Genomic DNA, 22959 nt, shown 5'->3' on the forward strand with positions numbered 1-22959 from the left:
TTTCAAAAAACATTTTAATTGCCCAATCTTGACCAGCCAACCTAATTGGTGTGGTTATTTATCAGGAGCCCAAATTACCACATGCCCTTGAAGCACACGCTGTATGTGAAGAAGGCCGATGTCCTCAGCAGGTGGCTGAGCACCTGTTCAGCATCTCTGCATCCCAGAAGTACAGGCTCTAAACAATGGAGCTTCCAAACAATTAACACAAGAACATTTTCCAGGGCTAAGTGGAAAGAGCCACTTAGTGTAAAAATGCCCGGAAAAAGAGAATTCTAAGTGGTTCTATTCAGTTCCTTTGCTTAAGGAATCATGTATTTACGTGAATCTCACATTTCATAGAACTAAGAACTCTAAAAAGTCTCTTAAAATAGACTTGCACTTTAGAAAAAGGAATTTATTGGTGGCTTCAGGAAAATTGGTAGAATTCTGCACTATATATCATGAAACTCCTATTCTCTAATCCCTTCTCCATTTTTATGAAATATTCATGAATTACTTCCACTAGGTGCAAACCATCAACTGCTCTCAGGATTTGCAGCATACATAACAATGTAAATGGCATATTTTATTTCCTTTTTTTTCTGACAAGCTATTATGAACATTCCTTTCTGCACTCTAGATTCCTATTAAGGAAGTTCATGTCACTTTAAAGATAGTTTAGAAAATAAAAATGAAATAAGAAACATCATGGAGCTAACTAATGGTGATATACTGAAAATTATATGATTGATGAAGTATGCTAAATCTTCTGTTTACAGTCTTTTAAAAGACTGCTAATGATTAACTGAAATACAAACTGTTCTGACAAGCCCAAATAAGAAATCGCAATTATATTAATCACACTATTTCTTACCTAAATTCTGAGAAGGGATATTTTTATTTCCTCCTTAATATTAGATTGAATAGAATATTGTAGTGTTGGTATATTTCATTTCTATTTATTTGGTTGTAAATTTATCATATTCTTTTTTTTATATTAATACATGCTATTTTTCATATAGTTTCAGTATATATATATTTTTTTTTTCATGTAACAATAATATACAATATCCTGTTACGATGGAACATGGCATAAGATAGTACATCACACCACTTATTATGAATACTGCCAACTTCTATTACGTGAAACCCTTTGTGAAAAGATGTACTGAAGGCACTTGATCATCATCAGAGTATTAGCAAAAACTCTAAGTTTGCTTGAGAAATAAAGAGGTAGTACCCGAGGAAGAAACTAGGATTATTTCAGTTTCAACTTGCTTTAATGTATTCGTTATGTAAATATTTTCCTACATCACCCAATCTGGTTAACATAAAACAAAAAATAAAGAATTATTAACAATATATTTACTTTGCTTAAAGTGACTTTTTTTTTTACAGACTGGCAATGAGCATCACGAATGTAGTAGCCATGTAATGAACATAGGTAAATCCAAAAGTACATCTTCTATAATTTAAATTATGCTTTAAGGAAAAAAAAAACAAAAACAAAAAACACACAACATTATGCTTCTAAAAAACATAATCATTATGAACTACATTATGAACTATGAAATGTCATCCCCCTTATCCCCTCATTTTGTTCCCCCTGCCCACTGTATTTTCATATTGGTGAATACAATTCTTTTCACTAATAGATGAGTCTAAGTTGATTTATTTGAGTACATCTATCCTGAGACCCTCTGGAAAAAAGTTATTGATACTTGGCACAGTCTTTGAAAAAGAAAAAAAGGAACGACTTTTTTTATTTCCGCATTTTTAGTATTATCTTTGGAAGTTTCTGCAAGTAACTAATATTTTGACAGTAGTATGCATGAAATAAAGGCTGCTTCCTATTTTGTTCCTTTGTCATACGGAAAATGTCCACACAAATAATAAATTTTCCTGGTTGGGCATCAGTGTTATTGTTAGACTTGGGAACTGAAATTTTTCCCACCTCACCAAAACATTTACATAATTAAAAAATGTCTTTAATAAAGCTCACCGAAGGTATGTTGTAATTTCATTAAAAACAGTTACTTAGAAAGGTTAGAAGTTTAAAGTTAAATCAAAGAAAGAGGTACATGGGTACTACTTAAAAAATATTTTCATGGCAAAGGAAAAAAAATACTCCCTTAATTTATCTCTGTTTACTGAAAGGTTGGCACAGATATTGCCTTCTGTGTTGAAGGTTTAAACAGTTATCACAGCATTTCATACATTTAAACTTGAATTGAAAAGCTTTTCTTGTCTCCAAAAGAAAAATAGTCACATATTACTTACATGCTAATTACAGGGTATGCAGCTGCCCTACAAAGATTTACTATACATGTGTTAAACATGAACCACTATACAAACCTTATTCAAATTGCATTAAGTGTTACGCCAAAGAAATGTCATCCTCCATATCACTCTACACAATTACTTACACAAGAACAACGGCCATCTCCCTAGTCTGAAACCTAAATAATGTAATAGAATCGATGTTGTTGATTTAGGCTATGGTTGGTTAAAAGTCAATACTGTTATTCTTCACCAAGTAGAGAGGTCTCTTTCCTCCTCATTACGCATAAGTGAAGCTTATGCTAATGAATCCAAATCTAAGAATGAATAAGCTTCTTTGAAATATCATTTCAAGATTGAGAATTCAAGAATAAATATATGCCGTCTATCATGATAAAAATACTGACCTCAATTTCTGTTTTTCACTGATCTTTGCTTTAAGCCTTTCTAACATACAATTTAAGCTTACACAGCATTTCCATTTGCTTAATACTTTAAAAATATTTAGCTGGTCACACAAAGCACTGTAATACTATCATATCAGTAACAGAAGACCCCAGAGGCTGAACCTATGAAAATGTTTTAAGGGAAGTTTTGTAGAGGTAGAATTTCTCAAACTTTCAACCTCATCTTTAGAGACCTACATATCACACATTCTAGACATGTAGTTTTTGCTGTTCAATTTGTATGTATTTAAACTTTGTAGCAAATGAACTTGGCAAGACTGGAGAATATTGTAGCAATTAAAGTTGTCAGGTTTATGACCTAGCACCTAGAGCAATCTGGGAACAAATCAAACAGGGCTTAAGTTTTAGTTTACCTTAACTCAAAGGCATAGACCCATTAAAATGCCATACACTCTCACAACTTTTTATTTTTGAAACTTGTCAACTGGATATTGTTTAATAATTACAAATGGCAGGATCACCAGGTATGTTGTGTCAGTGTCATATGAGCCCTGATATCATCATGTAATGAAAAGGGCATTCTCTGTGGCTTTGTACCTAATATCCCACAAATCCAGTCTAACTATGACAAAATGCTAGACAAATCCAATTTTGGGTGATATTCGTTAGGATACCTGGCTAGTACCCCTTAAGACCGACAAGATCATAAAAACAAGGAAAAGGCTGAGAAACTGTGATAGGCCAGAGGAGACTAGGAAAACAAAATAACTAAATGCAATAAATTTAACATCCAACAAAATAAATACCCTAGATTGGATCCTAGAACAGAAAGAAGACATTAATGGGAAAACTGGTGAAATAAAAATAATGTAAAAACTTTAATTATTATATATCAGTATTTGTTCATTAGGAGTTAAAAAAGGTTTATAGTAATGAAAAATGTTAACAATAGGGAAACTAGGTATAGAGTATATGGGAATTCATTATACTATCTTTGTAACTTTTCTACAAATTCAAAATTATTCCAAAGGGAAAGGTTGTTGTTGTTTTTTTCTTTTTCTTTTATTGTTCCCCCCCACCCCCCGGGGGGTGGGGGGGGTTGCAAGAATATTTACTTCCAGTAAATGAAAAGTAACTTGTGTCTATACTAGGATACATTTTATTATACAAGTAATCTCTTAATCCTAAATATTACATCAACATCTTAAAATTATACATGAATTGCTCTCAAATTAGAGGAAATGTATTGCTTATACATAGAGCATGCTTTTTAACTTGCTTCTTCACTGAGAAGGCTTGCTAAGGCTTCAAGCACTCACATTAGAAAGTTTAATATCATAGACCTAAGGATATATAAATTAAGATTTTGAAATGGATATATAAATTCAGGGACATATTGATAGCAGTGGCAGTGAAAGCACATAAATGGCAATTGACTTCAGTGAAAGAATGTTTAATTTCAGTCATTTGAATGAAAACAAGTTTCTTTTTTAGGAAATAATTAGAAAAAAGTAGGAAAGGAAATTTTATGATTGTAGTAGATGTGATGGCTGTAGTATCAGAAAGTAGGACTAGGAGGAAGACAAAACAAATATTAAAGCTAGACTTCTTTATTAAATGGAGAAAAAAAAACACCTGAACAATTTATTTGATTGTAAAGTGCAAGGTTTTGGGAAAATTTAGACAACAAAAATTTGAATTTATTTTTATAAAAGATGACAAACATTTTTGGACTTACCCTAGATGTTTGAGAGATTCGGTTTGGGGGTTTGATGATAAGAATGAGATAAAAGAGATGGAGGAAAAAGCCTCTATGAAGATATGGCAAGTGAGAAAGTGACAGAGAAGGTCCCTAAGTCAAAAATTCCTGATGCAGATAATGATGTCAACTACTTGCTGCCTTTTCAGCATTGTGTTGAAAAAGATCTCTCCTTAACTCAGGACCTTAAAGTCAGCTACATTCAGCAGCCTAGTTAGTGATGCCCTGGTCAGTAAAGGAAGGCAGACAGTATCTACTGTGCATTGCAGTGTCATGGCAACAGAGCAGTAGTGGAAGAAGGCAATTGGAATGGGTAGTCAAGAATTGAGCAGTGTTAGAATGGGAGACCTACAAGGGACCATGAAAAAGAAATCATCTCTAGAATCCTTGATATTTGGGGATAATAGACTGAGTGGAGGATCAGGCATTTACGGGTAAATTCAGTGAAAAAGGGACACCAAAAGCCTGCAGGACTTCAGTATATAAATCAACAGATGTGGCTTGCATATGTAAAAACGATATATGGAAAAATAATACACCAAGATATAAGTGTGTTTGGTGGTGCAACTCGGGATGTTTTCTTTTCTAATTATTCAATGGTTATGTAACAATTTTCCATTCATATGATGTTCTTACCTTCCTCTTGGCAAGTCTGCATCATCCTTTTTCCACCGCACAGTTGGTTGAGGATCTCCCTGGACCTGACAACGGAATTCTACAGCTTCTTCCTCCAGCACCACCTGGTTAATTGGCCTCCTGAGAAATGTGGGTCGTTCTTAGGGAAAAAAAAAAAATGAAATGAGTTAGTGCCTGTTTTACGTACATTATGGAAAAAGCATATAAAACATGTGTTTTATTTTTATTTTTGGTACATAGGTAATTAACCGTATGTCAACTATGTCTTGATAGAGCATTATAAAGCCAACATAATTGAATAAAATAAAATATTTTGGAATATAGAAATAGCTATGGTTTTTAAATACAACAATAGAACTGTTTGGAAAAAATATTAAATTGATTCTTCAGTGAATTACTGAGCTAAATCATATAGATCCTATCATAAATAAAATATGAACCTGAATTCCACAGAAATAATAAGGAAAGAAATAAACAGGTTTATTATAATGACTCAGAGTGGAAAAACTAAAAGTTGAAACTAATAGAAAATATAAAACAAGGAACAATTATTAATATTCCATCAAGAATGCTAGAGAACACAAACAAAAAATAATTGTTCTCTCACCTGTAAGTGTTATCTAAATTTCTCCACTTAAGCTATCATTTGACAAGGACCCAATACTTTCATGAATATTTTCACTTCATATGTGAAAAGCTATCTACCTGATTTTTGTTTTTCTTAATAAAAAAGTTGTCAATCTTATTTTTTCTTGAAACGCATTGTCATTATTAATTACTGCTAACTATTGTCATACATAATTTTCTAAGGCCACTTTCAATTATCTTCTCCTAAGCCTCCCAGATATTTGCCCATTGTTTTCTTTACTTAATTTTTACATTTATTTATTTATCTAACATTCTATTTTAACATTTCTGTCCTTTATCCCCTTGTTGTAAATCTGTAGTTAGCACTATTTATTTGCATTCTCACACTTCTCTCTCTAAAGCTAGAGAAAAATAATGACTGCCCATAGAATCTTACCATGTAAGAGAAATATACAACAAAAAGTAGTTGTACATATCCCTAAACACCTCAACTCCTTGTCTAGTTTCTTTCTTTTCTGATAACTGTCTGATACATAAATAATTACCATTTACATTTTTATTAGCATGTTTCCAAATCATAGGCAAGTCAAAAATATTGTTGCTTATTGAATGAGGAAGAGAAATCAGGGAAAAGAAAAATGAAATCCATAGGGAGTTGACACAATTTATCTGGCCATATGGCCATATTTAGGCATTTAGGACTTCAGTTTCAAACCCAATTTAAAAATGTGAATACAGTGGCACAAAAACTGAAATATATTTAGCAAGAAACCTTGAAAAAAAAATAAATCATTTCAAATAACATATGTCGAGTATAGAATGGAAGTGTATGATTTTATTGACTAAAGATCCATATTTATAAAACAAATGTGTAAGTTACCAGAGCTATATTTTATTGCAATAAAGTTAACCGTCATTGGTATTCAGAAGGAAGACAACTGCATCTCTCCATAGTGAAGTTAACAGAAGGCATTAAATTTTTTTTAAAAACACAGACCTACATATGTTCAAGTATTAAATTGATTCGTTGAGACCCCAAAATCCCAACCCATAAAAGGAGGCAAATAGGAAATTATCATGAAAAGGTGTTTTTTTTTTTAAATGCAGAATTTAGAAGCAATCCATAAAAACTTGGCAAACAAAGATTGCTTCTAAAGATATTAGGAAGTAGAATCAATTAGCAACTAAGTGTGCCCAGTTCACAACAGAACAAATCTGCATATTAGATGGAAGGAGTTAATGTTTTCCTTTTGAACTATGGATACTATTTGCTCCAAAACAACTATTTTCAAGCTGGCATAATTGATATTAAGCTATTGTTTCGGGCAGTAAATAGGCAATAGTATCCATATCTCCTTAAGAGTGCTTGGAATGTTAATAGTAAAAAATGAATCATTGGCATAGAATGCAGGAATGACTTTTTCTTTGCCATCACTGGGAGGGTGGGGAGGGAGTTCAACCAATTCATCTAAAACCTGCAATAATCCATTGTTAAAACAGAGCTAAGCCACTGTTGATAATCACGTGAGACTGAGAAATGATCTGTCAGGAGACCCTTTCTGGCCCATCTGATTCTAATGGGGATATTATACTACAACCTGGCATATGGATGAGTGAGCTGAGAGAAGTCTTTCCCTCATCCATCCATTCATTCATTCATTCATTCAGCACATGTTAATACAACTTCTCCTGTGCCCGGCTTCAAGCTTGATGATGTGAACAGCCAGCAGCTTGACTCCTCAGAAAAGTGGTGGGAGATGAAGCTAGTCAAGACCATGAAGGGCTTTGTGCCCCATGTCATGAAATGTGAGTTCTGGTCCGAAGGCAACAGAGAACTTCGGAAAGATTTTAAGTAAGGAAGCAACATTTTAAATAAGCACATGAAAAACATTGTATTGGCAGAACTGTGAAAGACAAATTAGAAGAGAAACATGAAGCAGTGAATTAGGTCGAACAACCTATTGTAAGAAATTATTTCAGCTTAGATTGATATAGTGGTTCTGGGGATATGGAAAAGGAGGCAGAATAAAGAGTATTAGAACTGAGAGGTCAATCAGAGATGGATGCTGAAGAAGAAAAGTCTAGAAAGATTCTCAAGTTTCCATTTAGCAAATTGAAGCAGATTGGTAAAGTACAGATATGGAGTGTGTGTGTGGGTGCATTACAGACATGGTAGATTTGAGAAAAATGAACCCCTTATGCTTAAACCATTGTTACTCAGGTTTCTGTTACTTCAAGTCGAATACATTTTTAATTAATATGATAAAGGAGACTATTAATATAATAGAGGGAAAAAGAAAAGTAAGTTTGATCATTTTTATAGATAGAGAAAATCTCTTGGATTACACAAATCTAAATTAAGAAGGAATCAAAATAAACTTCTTAAGCATGATGAAGCTATTTTATCATAAATTAAATGTACAAATTATTTTTAAAAGTAGCATACTAAAGTCATGCCTATTAAAATCAGGAACAAAGTAGACATGCTGACATTAGTAATCAATAAGAAAAAGAAAGAAAGTGTGAGTATCAGAGAAGAACCAACATTGCTTGTAGACACAGCAATACAAACAATACGGAACAATAACTTTGATATGCAACAAAACATAAAGACTACATACGATCACTATAGCAATGCTGGCTGTTTTGGAAAATGGGAGATTTTAGGATAAACTGTGGCAAGTTCATACATTGAAACATGAGTAAGTCAGTTAAAAGCTATCAATCTATCTGTCTATCTAATACGGAAAATTTTCATGGTATGATGTTGACTATAAATTACATGACAGTATGTGAGATTAGTTAAAACACAGATGAGTATTTTCAGGAACAGTTTTTATATGCTTCATTTAAAGTTCTACCAGTCATAAAATTCCAATATATAAGTATAATTCATAAGAGCAAACTTCACCTTAGACTTGTCACAAAACTAAAATTATTTCTTCATCTAGGGGACACCATCAGGATCCTTGAGGGACTTTTAGTTATCATACGTGTTCTAAGCCCCACTGTTTTCTATGGAGACACATGGAAGCACCTAATTTATAATTTCAAGAAGAAGAAAGATATAGGATCCCCTGATGCTGTTCTGATGAACTCAGCAGGAATGGAAAACTTCGCAATGAACCTTCTTTACTCCCTTCTGCCCTCAAGCAGAGTCTAGTTGCCTAGCAACTGGATAACCACAGGAGAGTATGGAGTATAGAATTTTTGGAAGCCAAATGTTGGCTCACGGTGGAAAATGTAATTCAATTGATAAACAAACAAACAAAAAAAAATGGACAATACAAGGAATAACCCAGATGAAAGTCATCTGCATAAACATGGCACATGAAGACGGGTATTATACCTGAGTATCTTAGAATGTGCTTTCTAACAATATAACATTGAAATTTAACAATATATTAGAGTTTGGTAACAACTTTTAAAGTATTATTCTGAGCATTTCCATAGGACATTACAGCAATTATCTCTAAATTTTGTTATTCATTGTTCCAATCGTTTTCTGTTAATTATACTAATCTTACCTTCTATTTTGAATTTTAAGTGCCTACAAAAACTATGTGCTAATAAACTGTAGGTTTGCCTATGATTTACTTAAATAGAAATGATGTTTTGTTTTTGTTTTTGTTTTGGTAAAAACTGTTTTCCAGTTTCTTTCCAGAAAATCTGAGAATCAGAAACATGAATATTAAAGATTAAAGTTGTATAGGCATAAATGTATTTTAAATGCTTTGCCTTTGTGGGTTCTACTATTAACATAAGCCAAATACAAAGCCACACCCCTTTCAGGCACTTTATAATGTAAATTATAAAAATTACATGGGAATGTCTTGGGGTTTATTGCTCTGTGCCAAAATTACCTTATCTAACTACAAAGAAATGTAGTTAGAAGGATTAGAAAGTTAAGTTGAGAAGAGAATCATCCAGTGAATTTATAAGTAATCACATTCAATACCCTTTATTATCCCATGGAGTTTGTATGCCAGGAAGCTCTCAATTAAAATTAAAAAAATATGAAATATCTTGAACTATCGAATAATGAGCAAACAATTTTAAGGCATATCAAAATAAGGTCACTGATTTTTCCATGTTATCACCTTATGTCTGATCACATATTGAAAAACAGGGTGAGAAACCTCAAGGGCTGTTGGCTAACAGCTTATCAATTAGATTAGAGTCCCTCTGCATGGCCTGGTCCCTAATTATATAGCCGTGGAGTAATCAGAGGCAATGTCTTTGCCAATGCAATTAACATTTTTTCATGTGAGATGAACTGGATTTGAATCACCTGCATAACTTGCTTACAAGGTTCATCTCTCTTGAGACAGGAGTGCTGTTTGGCAGTGTGGCACTCTGTAAAGCACATCTTTCCAGCACAGCTCTAAAGTGGTCAGGTCAATACTGATTTCCAAATTGGTATTCCGGAAAACTTTGTATGTGGCTGTTATAAAATCAAATGCCAAGTTTCATTATAGTTGTGTCAATAATATTCGGAAAGCAAAATATTCAATTTAACATGAAATACCATCAGTCTAACATATGGTTAAATAATACCCCTTAAGTTTCTTATTTATATGCGGCAATGAAGGTAATTAAGTGCCCAGTGAACAAAATTGTCCTTTTAACTTTGAATATAGCCATAAAAACGTCCATGGCTGTGCCATGACAGCTATATGAGAACAACATTAACGATTTAAAAATAAACTTTGCTTGTCATTATAAAAGTAGTGTTATGGCAGTAATCACATAGGTAGAGTCCTTTAAATCCAATAAGACCAAAGCTATGCAATAAAAGGACATTAGAGTTAACCACTGCTTGTAAACCTTATCTTAACTTCAGCTAACCCAGAGGATGTGCTACTCTACAGTGTCCATTAAATTGAGACGTCACATGGCTTGCCCTACTATGTCAGCTATTATTAACCAGGCATATATGAAGGGACATGGGTTATGATAGCCATTGACTGTGAAATATTGGGCCCTTCTAAAACAGACTGGATGATAATGATTGGTCTGTCTAAATGTGATTAACTAAGTCCTGCTGCATTAATTTATTTTCTTACTAAGAATTTTCTTTGAGAGAAGTCACCCTGTAAAGACAAACACAGGTAAAAAAGTTCTCAGAGGGAAAAAATGCCTCTCTCACCATGTTTTAGAGGCTAAGTTTCATGTTATTGCTGATCACATGATATAGAGTCCCACTGAAAGCAGGGCACCTATCTGTTCATCATTTAAATAAGGCTCGGCACATAGTAGGTCTTCAAAATATATTTGTTAAATAAGTGAATGGATAGAAAATATTTTATGGCTTTAAAGTTTGCTAATAAATACTATTTTTTAAAACTGTGTTGTTCCCAACCATCACCTTGATTTTAATAACACCTCATGTTTTGAACCTTAAATGAAGGCAATATGTTATCAATAAAAGTTACATACTGTTTCCTAAGGTTTGTTTCTGAGATTTCTTCCCTCATAGGTTTTTGTCTGGATTTCTCAGCTATACTCAAGCCATAAACTATTATCTCTCATGCAATAACTGAAAATCAGCATCACCAGCCCCAACCTCTGTCCTCATCCTCAATAAAATGGCTAGTTTCCAATCTGATTATCCTACCAAGAAAACCATCAGTTGACACAGTTTCCAATAGTCTTTGTAGTGAACATCAATTAAATAGTATAAATAAACAGTAGATTACTTGACGTTTGAAGAAAGGCTCCATTAAAACAATGCAAGGAAAGCGGGTGGGCGATGAGGGGGGTGGGGAGAAACTCAGAAGATGTAAAAGCAGGAGAGCATCGCAAGTGAATTTTATTAAAAAGTAAACAGGGTTATTAAAATCCTCGGACACAAGAGAAAGTAAAACAGCCATGAAATAAAAACGGGATGAAATAAATAAGGAAGAATTAGAGAAAAGGAAGTCTTAGGTTTAACATAATTAATGAATACATGTTTGACAGAGAAACAGAATAGAAAAATCAGAAAGGATATTTCATTGAATTATTTGGATCAAAAATTTTTAGATTGAAATTGCTCACCTAGGATCTAGCGAGTGAAAAAAAAAAGTGCCAAATCAAGGCATATTATTGAAACATTTCAGAATACTGGGAAAAAGAGACAGTACTAAAATTTTAAAAAGCGAAAAAAAGGAAAACTGAGCACATAGCGAATAGAAACACAACAGTCTTCTCAATAGCAACTGTGGAAGCTAAATGATCTTGGAGTGACCACTTTAAAATTCTGGGCGAAAGTATATATTTTTAAACTAGAATTCTATGAGGAGCCAAAGTATCAATTAAGTTTTAGACAGAATAGAGGCCTTTTGGATTGTAATGAGCTCTAGGCTCCAGTCAAGCATAAAGCAGGAGAGAAACACTGTTCTGAACATAGGAGTGAACCAAGAAAACATGCAGGATACAGGAAATAGGGACCCAGCATCAGAGCAAAGGGAAGGTAACATCAGGATGAAGTTTCTGGAGTAGACAGACCTAAACAGATCTAACCCAGTCAGACTGAGCAGGTGTTCTGAGGCCACCAGGAAGGCCGGAGCGAGGGTGGACCTAATAGCTAAATAGAACTTTGAGGATTTTAAACTTTCTGTTAGAGAGGTCAAGAAGAATGCATGTCAGGTGTCTACAAATACAAGTAAGAGAAAAAAATGGGTTTAGTATTAATTTGAGAAAAACGCATGTAGTACCAGAAAAGAAATGCCGTCATAATAGCATAACACCTAGCTCACCGGCAATATTTACATGGTTATAATAGCTCAAATTATGAATATTAATATAACCAAAGTGTCTGAAATCAATATACTGGAAGGACAAAAAGAAGGGAAAGTGGAGGTGAGAATATAGAGAAGAGAAGAGGATATAAGTGGGCCAAATCATCATCGTGCAAAATAGGCATCAAAATAACGTATAGAACTGCAGAATAAGCAAATATTGAGAAATATGGGCATAAATTCCACAAGAAAAAGATAAAACAGGCTTGCAGGAATTTGAAAGATGAAGTGTGTGTGTGTGTCTGTGCATGTGTGTGTGCCTGTGTGTTTCTGTGTGTGTGTCTGTGTGTGTGTGTAGTGGGAAGCAATGTGGGGGCAAGAGATTTCTGTATTTCATTATAAATTTTGTAATATTTCTAATGCAGATATGTGACATAAAATATTTTCCATGTATTACTTTCATAAACATTTTAAATTATTTGGAAAATATCCATGTTATTTTTGGTTATTTTTTAATGCTAGTTAAATTTTGGATAACAGATATCCCAAATCTAAACTTAAAAACTAAATTATGTAACTTAATTCTAGTTTCTCTGTCTTCAGGATCTCAAGAACTTAATGAACTAATGTAAAGTGCTAGTGTGTATTCTTTATGCAGGCATCTAGACTCTCCCATAGATTTTAATATCCATTACACTATGATGCTTGCTTATAATTTTTGTATTTGGTACCTCCCACTCAAAGTACCAGGATGTTATTTTATGGCCAGCAAATATCAAAGACCAGACAAAATAAATGATTCATGGAGTATGGCATAATAACATTTTGAACATTAAGTTACGTGGGTCACGTCTTTGACGAAAGGGCAAATTTTTAAAATATAAGTTGCAATTTTCAAACTAAAAAATCTCTAAAACCACTTACTAAAGAGTCAAAATGTTTGCAGATGACTACTGTATTGAGAAAGACCCTTTATCCCTTTCATCGTGTTTCTTGCTATTTGTAAGTGAATTACATTTTTGAACAATTAAATATTTTTAATACTTTTTCTGTATAGCATATCTTAAAGTATTGATTGGGTTGTGAAGGATATTTAAAAACTTTCTGTAGCCAGATTTTTTTTTAAGCAGAATTGCTGCTACATGAAAATAAATTTCAGAGAGAAGAGGGATAAAATGTAATCAGTTTTATACAACTTAAGTCAGAGGTGATAATATTTAACAATGACAAAATATAAAGAGATTTATTAGAAAACATATACTGAATGCAAGAGCACCAAAATAAAACAAAGAAGGCCTTATTATGTATACCACACTGATTATTTCATTTTCTCTGAGAATTGGGGAATTAAAGGACAAAAGGGGGTCTCTCTCATGCAATACTTGTCACAACCTTGATTTGGACTATCACTACTGTTTTATCTTTTATTTGTGGTTTTGGATGTTGTTTTCTTACCAATATTGGAATCTTACTTTTCGCTTCAACTTAATATTGTACTTAAAATCCTTTAGGTCTGTTCTGACTAGTTTATACCAGTAGATAAACATTTCTCAGCTTCCTAAATCAATTCTTCCAGAGGAACGGCCTCTAGACAAATCCAATCTCTTTGGTTTATAGCTATTTTCAAAATAATTTAGAAGTTCCCCTGTAACTCTTAACATGTTTAAGAACCTCCTGTAGTTCTTGTAATGTCTGTAGGGAAAGTAGGGTAAATATTTCATATCACAGTCACATTTCGGTAAGTCTAATTGCTTGGGTAATGAGATTAAAGACTTCCAATTTCTTTCTGAAGGCAGTATACACTGCTGTAATGCAACATTTTTCTGTTGAAAAGCTTGTAGAGTTACAGAAAAACAGTGATGAGAGTTTCTTTAAATAGAATAGCTGTTCTTGTGGGTTTTCAGTGCTAATGTTCAGTGACCAGTAATTTCCTATCTTACCAGGTGAAACTGTATTTTATTCACTTCAGGGTGAAGCACATTTTAGGACTCTTATGGATGACTGCATGAAATTTAACAGCAAACTGGTGCTTGTCTGAGAGAGTTCTGCAGGACAGAAATGTGCATGCATACTTTGAACACTTTTATTGTTACTCTTCAAATCCTTTAATGAATTATGGGAGTTCTCCTGGTTTTGTCATTTAGGACTTCGAGCTGCTTAGTATCCACAAAGAACATTACCAGAGATTACTTGGTACTCAGAGTGATTGAAATGAGAGGCCTGCATTATGGTACATCTTCAGAAGGCACACCCCAATGCTTTAAATGTAATGGGGATCACAATATGGCTCTCTTTCTGCATCATGGCACTCGCATTCCACCATGCAATGACACTTCCAAAACTACAAAAGAAGTTTCTTTAGGGACGTATGCAGGATTCTGATGCGACCCTCGGGTGTGTTCTGGAATAATGACCAGAAATCAGATTTTATCCTATCATGCATAGACTCAGAAGTTTATTTTACTGGAGCAGAAAGTGATTTAGAAAGCACAGTTATCTCTCTCGTATATTAAAAAGTAAACCAAATACTATCTGCAATAGTGAAATATCTTATTAAGATATAGATAGATATTCACATACATATACTTATGTGTGTGTGTGTATATATGCATACATATGCATGTGTATGTATATACATGTGTGCAAGCTTGTGAGTGTACATGTGTACATGTGCATATATATAATATACAACTCCACACAGAAAACTGGATGGGGCTTCAATGCCTTTTAAAGGAATGTTTCATTTTCTAGTATCTTTAAAATCCTTGTTTTCCCCAGTTTTCTGTCATTTTATTTCTCTTTCAATTTTCCACATATGCTCTATAGTATTTTCCTCACTTTTGTTTACTCCGCCATCTTTATTATCCCCAATGTTCTCCTTCCTAATGCTTTCGCCACTATTTCTGTGACACTGATTTATAAGGTTTTAAACTATCAATTGAAGTAATTCAATTAAAGAGTGTCTTGGATCTTAAAATTGAAGAATATAAATATCACAGCAAAAAAACAAAAATGCGTTTTTCCTAATTTTGATCGTATGTGTGCTATACGTACATAGCTAGCTAATAATGCTAATAACGCACTGTAAATATGTCAATTTGAAATTTTTTAAGTAGAAAACAAGTGAAAGGTGTTTGCACTGCATTCTCTAATTAAAAAAAAAAAAAGCCTTACCCTGTGTCTTACGCATAATAGATACTTTATAAGTGCATCACAGTGGAATGAGCGATAAACTTCAGACAAATACAATATCTCAAATAGATTTTGAGAAAAAGAAAACAATTGTTTACATTCTGATGACAGGAAAAATCCTATAAATACAGGAATTACATCAGTGAATTAACATTTCAAAAGTTTTATTTTTCTTCACATCAAAAATTTATCTTCAAGACAGAACCAGAAAGCAAGACAATTCCAGTCTGTCACTGCTCATCACAAATCATAAGTAACTGTCCCTTTATGTCCTTTTTGTTTGTTAACAACAACAAAAACAACAACAACCAAAAAAATATGTAAAAGCAAAGGAAAAGTAGGTATAAATCTCAACTTATAAATTAAAAGAGAGTTTTACCAAAGACAGTCAGCTCTGCTGGATCACTGTCTCTTTCCCCCACCATATTGGTACCAACACAGGTATACATTCCTGCATCACTTTTTCTGGTGTTGGAAATCATCAGTTTTCCACTGCGGATCTGTGAAAATTAAAAAAAAAAAAAAAAAGGGGGATAAAGAAGGAAGAGGAGAAAATGGAAAAGAAAGGTTAATAATAAATAATTTTGAATATTTAAGCACAATATTTTATTTTTCCTAAAGCAAATACTTGTGTGTCTAAGACACAAAACTCTCCCACTATTTTGGCATCTGCACGTTTCTTTTTTCCTCTTAAATTCTCCTCCAATATAAGCCTCTTCTTCACTTTCTAGAGAATGCTTCTTTAAAGCAGTCTTCATCTCCCGCCTGGTTTTATTTTGGGTCTTGTGGCTGTCCCCATCAAATCTCAGTGGTTGGTCTTCACTCCGAGTTATGGTTGGATAAATTGCTATTGACATTTGTCATCAGAAAGGAGCACTAGATACCTGCTCTAGATAACATAACAAAGTACAACTGACTCAGAGGGATTCCATGAATATTTATTGAGTACCTCTATGAGCTGGGCAGTTTTCTAGGCACTTGAGATTAAGTAGTAAATCGACTAATAAAAATTTCTGCATTCGTGGAGCTTACATTTCAATTGTTTGTATTAATTATCTTTGTTTCATCTTAATTGCATTTATGAGATAACTTTTGAAGACAACAGGTTGGATTAAAAAAAATAAATTTATTGAATCATGAGTATGAGTTGGTACAAATCTCTGGCTTCTACTATCTGCTCCCTAAATGTCTTAAATAAGAAACATGTATTGACTGAATAAACAAAGGGAATAATGTTAAAATGCCTGTCTGTTAAAGAGTACATTAAAAGAGAAATAGTACTAACAATTGTCACCCCAATAAACTTGAATTAAAAAAAAAAGAATTTAGGATTTTTAGGATTTTAGATATCATTCTGATTAAAATATTATCTATTGAAAAAAGAGAGACAGAATTAGGTTTTCTGGAAGTGTATCATCAACACATAGCTTCTTTTCTAATTTTTTTTTTTGTATTTACCTAATCCAAGTATCACTTCACAATGATTGAGTGTTCTTAAAGACATATAGAAACATGCGGTTTTCCTTTGTTAATTTTTAAATGCATAGGCAAACAAGACTGATGGAGGTATATTCTCACTGGAGATAATTCAGGTCCTACAACTTGCCATGTCACAGAAAGGGATTTTCAACTTTTATTATTATTATTTTACCTGGGAAGAAAAAACTGACAACTGGTTCTCAAATACATGTAGTAGACCATAATGAACTCTAAGTTACAAAAATGACCATGGAGGTCATTTCTTCTCCCCTTGAAGCTGAGTTTGGCAACATGACTTGATGTGACCAATGGAACAAAAGCAATATTCTACCAGAAGGAAGGTGCTTGCACATTGGCACTTGCCTTCTCTTGCTGCAGCTGAGAACCCAGGACCCCCAGGGGAGCCAGCCTGAGTTAGGCTGCTGGAAAATTAGAGGCCATGAGAAGAAGAATGAGGATGCCCAGCTGAGAGTCAGTCACTTGCCAGATATGTTAGTAAAGTTATCTATCCTAGATCATCCAGCTGTCTGCACATCTCTCAACAAGCCACAGAAGCATGAGAAAGCATAGGAAAGACCAGCCAAATTGGCCCAGAGTGAAGAACTACCAGCTTACCCACAAAAACTTTAGTTTAAGTAAAATGGTTATTGTAAGTCACTGTATTTTGAGGTGTTTTGTTACAAAGCAAAAGCTAAATAATACAAATATGAACTAAAAACCCTTGTACACTGATTTTACACCATCACCAGGAGCATATATTCATGCTTGGCATCCAAGCACAGATAATCGGGAACCAAAGTCTACAGGGTGATGCAGATACTCAGAGTGTCAACAGTTCAAGCCAGAATCACATCAATATATGTTGTGATCTTTTACATGCCTATCTGGTTCTGTGATATGATGTGATCACAAATGTCCACATAAGAAAAAAAAAATCCTCATTTATTAGATAATTTTAAAGATAATAGGCACTTTGCTATATGAATTTTTGATAGAAATGACACATTTTCCATTAAATGATAAATTATTTTAAATAAAATATATTAATTCTCAATTATTGTACTGAACCTAAAAAACACACTAAGACTAATGTCAGAAAGTTGAGACATTATCTACTATTTCAGTGGACTAGTTTTCACAAATGTCACATACAAATGTTGAGTGGATCCTTTATAAAAATAAAATAATTGTATGCTATTCCCTCTCTACCTCTTTATGATTTTTCTGGGTGTTTTATTTTGAATATTAATAAACTGATGAACCTAATCATCAATTTCCCTTGAAAACACACCATTTTTCTATGAGTTAAACTGCATAACCAGCCATTTTTACTTTGATTTTACTTCATATGTCTTAAACTTTTAAATGAATTCATGTATAAAATTTTAGTAATATATTATTAAATTGGAAAAACTGGAAAAGTGCTTGAAATATTTATCACCTTAAATTATTTCCTGTTATAATTTTGAAAATAGTGCAAAAAGAAGTGTTCTAGTTAATATGGTTTATGGCCATCATTTACATTTTAACACTCACATGCTGCATGAGCAATAGATGCATTTGAAGATTGTAAAAAAAGCCAAGACCTCAATACTGACCTGAAAAAATACATTTACATATTCAGATTGGTGTAATTCTTAAACTATTATGTACACTTGATTTATAGAAGTTTTGTCTCTTTGAAACTTCATTCCTAAGTTATTGTTTGACCCTTTCTCAGTCCTTTCAGTACAGTATAAATGGTAGTTACCATTCAATGCAGTTCTACAATTTTATTAACAATTAATAAAATATATCTGTTTTAAGACTTCATATTAATTTCTTTAGGCATTCATTTTAATTTAACTCACACTTATTCTTTCTTCCTTGTCATCAATTCGAACTTTGTCTTTTTTCCAGTAGATGGTGGGTTCTGGGTGTCCACGAGGAGGTTGGCACTCCAGGATGGCAGGCTCTCCAGCTGCCACTACAACATCTGTGGGATTTTGCCGGAAGTCATCTCGTAACACTGAGGAAAAATAATTGTAGGAAAAGAAAGCTCAATGGCAGTCACTTTGGTTTTCTCTTGCAAAAGGTAACTCAAGTCTTAACTTTGTTTTAATAACAATTGCCAGGACATTTACTGAGAACATCGCCATGCCCAATTTAAAATATTCTAGAGCCACCTGAAATGTTCAGGGAAATGGCCGACGATATGATCATGCACCTTTGCTATAAAATCTAATGTAGAAAATGAGAAAAGACTAAGGGGAATAAGATGAGAAATATTCATGATATAATTTTGAGATTGAACAAAAATTCAAGGTACACAACTGTAGGTAGTATGATTACATTCTCTATTTTAAAAAGCATACATATATGCATACAAATACATTAAAATAAATTGTCCAATTATACTTAAAACCCGGAAACAAGTCATGTGCACATGGTCTGTGAGCATGAATGCGTGTCAGTCTGGGAGGGGAAGTGGGTGAGAACTCTTTGAGGACGCCTTTTCTCATGACATGAATATGGACAAGATCCACACGATTTTCTTTACACTTCAGAAGATAGACTCATTGTTCACCCTTGTAACGCACTAGCACCCACACACACAGGGCTCCGTTTTCATTCTCTCTGCCTCTCCACCTGCCGAGCGACATCTGGGCAGCGTGACATTCGGAGCAGGGATATATTCCTTATAGCAGTTTGCCAGCCTGACTTTTCCCTCCTTTCATTAGGAGAACAGCAGGTTGGACCTCCGTTGTAACCTCCGAAAATCTGGCATGCCTGGCTCTCCAAATGTCACCTATCTATCTGTGTCTATCTGTGTGTACTTTTCTTCCGCTGACAAGATGGAAAGCCTGGAGAAATAACTTGGCCTGATCCGGTGGCAGAGTGCTGGGTTTATTTACCAAGTAAGGGCTATGTCTATTTTAAGGCAAACACTGAAAAAAGTAGTTGTGACCAGCTAATACTACACCATATACATTAACTGTTTCTGCTTTTCCTAACTTTCTTGATTTTTTTCTATCCTTATATACAAAAGTTTGTTTCCTAAATATACCTACGGGCAAAGCAAACAAATACACACACATACAAATATATTTGTACGTGTATGTACCTATACCTATATCATCTATATCTGTATCTCTATCTCATCTGTATCTATATTCATACATAGATAAATGTACAAATATACTTGTATGTGCGTATATCTATATATCTATATCATCTATATCTATATCCGTATCTATATCTATATCTAATCTGTATCTATTATATCTATATATATATATCTGTATACACACACACACACACACACACACACACGCGCACACACACACACACACACTGATCAAGCTATTTGAAATCAAAATCAGGCAGCTTATGCTAGCCTGTTATGTAAATCAACTACTGCAAATGTGGGTTAGGTCAAACCAACTGCCTTTGGTATCCTGTAATGAGACCCATTTCAACACTCTGCTTCTTTGTTGGGCAAAGTCTCTAGGTTAATTGTCATTCTCCAAATAAATAAAAATCCTCTGCCCTGAAAATAGCTCCAGAGAGACAAATGAGTGACTTTTAGGGCTTTTCTTTTCTTGTCTTTTGCAAAACCTCTTTTAACAGGGTTTTCCATCTTAATGAAGTCATGGCCCTTTAGGAGATTAGAGAAACTTGTTTCCTACTGAAGGAGCAGTAAGAAAGAATTCAGTACAAATTGCTCACTCTCAGTTTATAAATTGATTAATTTACTGCTTTTTCGCTGTTGAGAATATTTGTTCCATTTTAGTACGGTGAACTGCACATATTTTGGTTCTCTCGTCTAGCTGGCAGGAAAGGTGTGATTTATATGCGTAAGGATTTGCTTCTGAATGAGCTGAGAGAAGTATGCATTTAAATGTGACAGTCAGGAAGGGGAATGAGAAGGGGTTAACACTGTGATTCGCAGGTAAATCCTCCTGGGAGAGCAAGCTGGTGACTCATTTATATTCTAAATACAGAACAGCTGCCTTTTTATGCAATGTTAAGATGTGCAAAAATATGGTAACAGGGTGGTGAGCACCCCTACAATATCCGGTCTTGGCAACAAATGGTGTTTTGGCAGGCCCTCAATCAGTTCCAAAATGATATACATCTGGCCAGCTGAAGACCTTCTCCAGAACTGGCCTCCTAACAAATGACATGCCAAAAAGCCTCTGCTCAAATGGTACATAGGATCATTGCAGATCGTTGAGAAACAAAGTGCTACAGCAATTTGCAACAAGACAAATTAAAAAACAAAGTCCTTTGACACAGGGATAAATATATATAGATATATAGATATATAGATATATAGATATATAGATATATAGATTTATAAATCTATATATCTATATATCTATATATATTTATCAGAATAAACTAAGGACTGCTACTCTTAAACAATATAACACGAGTTTATGGTATTCACAAAAAAACAAAATGACTCCATTTTGCAAATGAAGCCAAGAAATCTAACATCAACTATAATTTTAGGCTTTCAGACTATTCACCCGGAGAGTAGGGTGAGATAATAGGATAATTGGTACTGTACCCTCTTCAACTTGTAAAATGCTCTTCAAGGTTTGCATACTATTCACCTAATTCATTTTTTGCTTAGCAATATCATTTATTTTACTCTTAAGTCTTTGGGGTAATAAAATATGCTTCTTCTCTCTCTCTCAAATAAAATATTCAAAAGAAAAACATCCTTTCAGCAGGTTCTAGCACAGCAAGCAGAGAACATTGAGGAAAAAGTAGTCATTTTTAATCTTCTCAGATTGTTAAGGACACTTATGTTCTGACATTTGCTTAAATGTTTCTGAGATTTGTATATCCATTCATAAACGTAAGCAAAGTAAAATGAAATAATATGTACTGTTTCTAATTTTTGTGCTAATTATTCATTTCAAAATTATTCATTTCAAAATCACTCGATTTTGTCCCGTGCTTCACTGCAGGTTATAAAGAACAGAAGGTGTTCTCTGTAAGTAAAGGACTCACATATATTAGATGAAAGGAACTAAAAATGGTCTTGTAAACGTAGAGAAGCAGAGGAACTACAAACTGAGTCTATATATTTTTCTCCTTAAGCCCTTATTCTAGAAAGAACTAAATGCTACATTTTAATGCGGCTTGACAAGTAAGCCAAAGGAAGAGCATATGGTAATATGGGCATTACCTAAAGGTCCAAACAGGTCTTTAACTAGGGTGAAGGGTAAACCTGATGAACTAAAAAGAATCTGGTTAAAATGATAAGATCTGGGAGGTATCAATAAGTTATATTTTAAAGGAAAAAAATAAGATAGTACTTGCTCACAAATCTACGTTTATAGCACAGGGGTTCAGATCTCCACGGGGGAAGAAATCTAATTAGCCAGGACCCAAGTATTTATTTTTGTATAGAGTTAAAAAGCACAAATGAGAGTTCCCCCAGCTAGTCATAACATGGATTAGATTTGCATTCTTTTCACATCGACATGCACTGTGACTTAGGTTACTCTGGAAGAACAGAAAATTCTGAATGACTAGTGTGTTTGACAAAATGTAGTTCACATTTATGACATATGTATAAATTTGTAACAAATCAATTCGATACTACAGTAACATATTGAACACTACAATGTGCTCGGTACTGTTCTATAAAACCATTAAGGAATATAACCCCAGAATGACACAGTGGTGCCTATGGTAGGCATTTTCTCTATGCCATTCAATGATCATTCCCTCTTGGAATTTATTCCCTTGGGTACCTTCCTTTCCTTGACTATCGGCTGGACCTAGTGAGTTGCATTTAATGAACAGAATATCGCAGAGTGATGAAATGTCACGTTCACAATTAGGTTATAAAACACTGTAACTTTCATTTTTTCTGTGTGTTGTTTTGTCTCTCTGTTTCTCTCTATCCGTCTCT

At 33.8% G+C, this 22959-nt stretch overlaps 1 protein-coding gene across 22 annotated transcripts in view; it reads right to left on the reverse strand.

Annotated features, from left to right (window-relative positions):
- Positions 1 to 22959, reverse strand: part of ROBO2 (roundabout guidance receptor 2) — a 1652913-nt gene that overhangs the window by 152979 nt on the left and 1476975 nt on the right. For all 22 annotated transcript variants that reach the window (XM_088794275.1, XM_074333465.2, XM_088794272.1 and 19 more), the window contains 3 exons: positions 18896 to 19053; positions 15946 to 16066; positions 5065 to 5203 (listed from right to left, as the gene is read on the reverse strand). In XM_088794275.1, the coding sequence (XP_088650401.1) occupies positions 5065 to 5203; positions 15946 to 16066; positions 18896 to 19053 (418 nt within the window). The remainder of the gene's footprint in view (positions 1 to 5064; positions 5204 to 15945; positions 16067 to 18895; positions 19054 to 22959) is intronic.

The sequence above is a fragment of the Rhinolophus sinicus genome, chromosome 17 (genome assembly GCF_057876585.1).
Source record: "Rhinolophus sinicus isolate RSI-liver-muscle chromosome 17, RSI-T2T, whole genome shotgun sequence".
NCBI classification, from domain to species: Eukaryota; Metazoa; Chordata; class Mammalia; order Chiroptera; family Rhinolophidae; genus Rhinolophus; species Rhinolophus sinicus.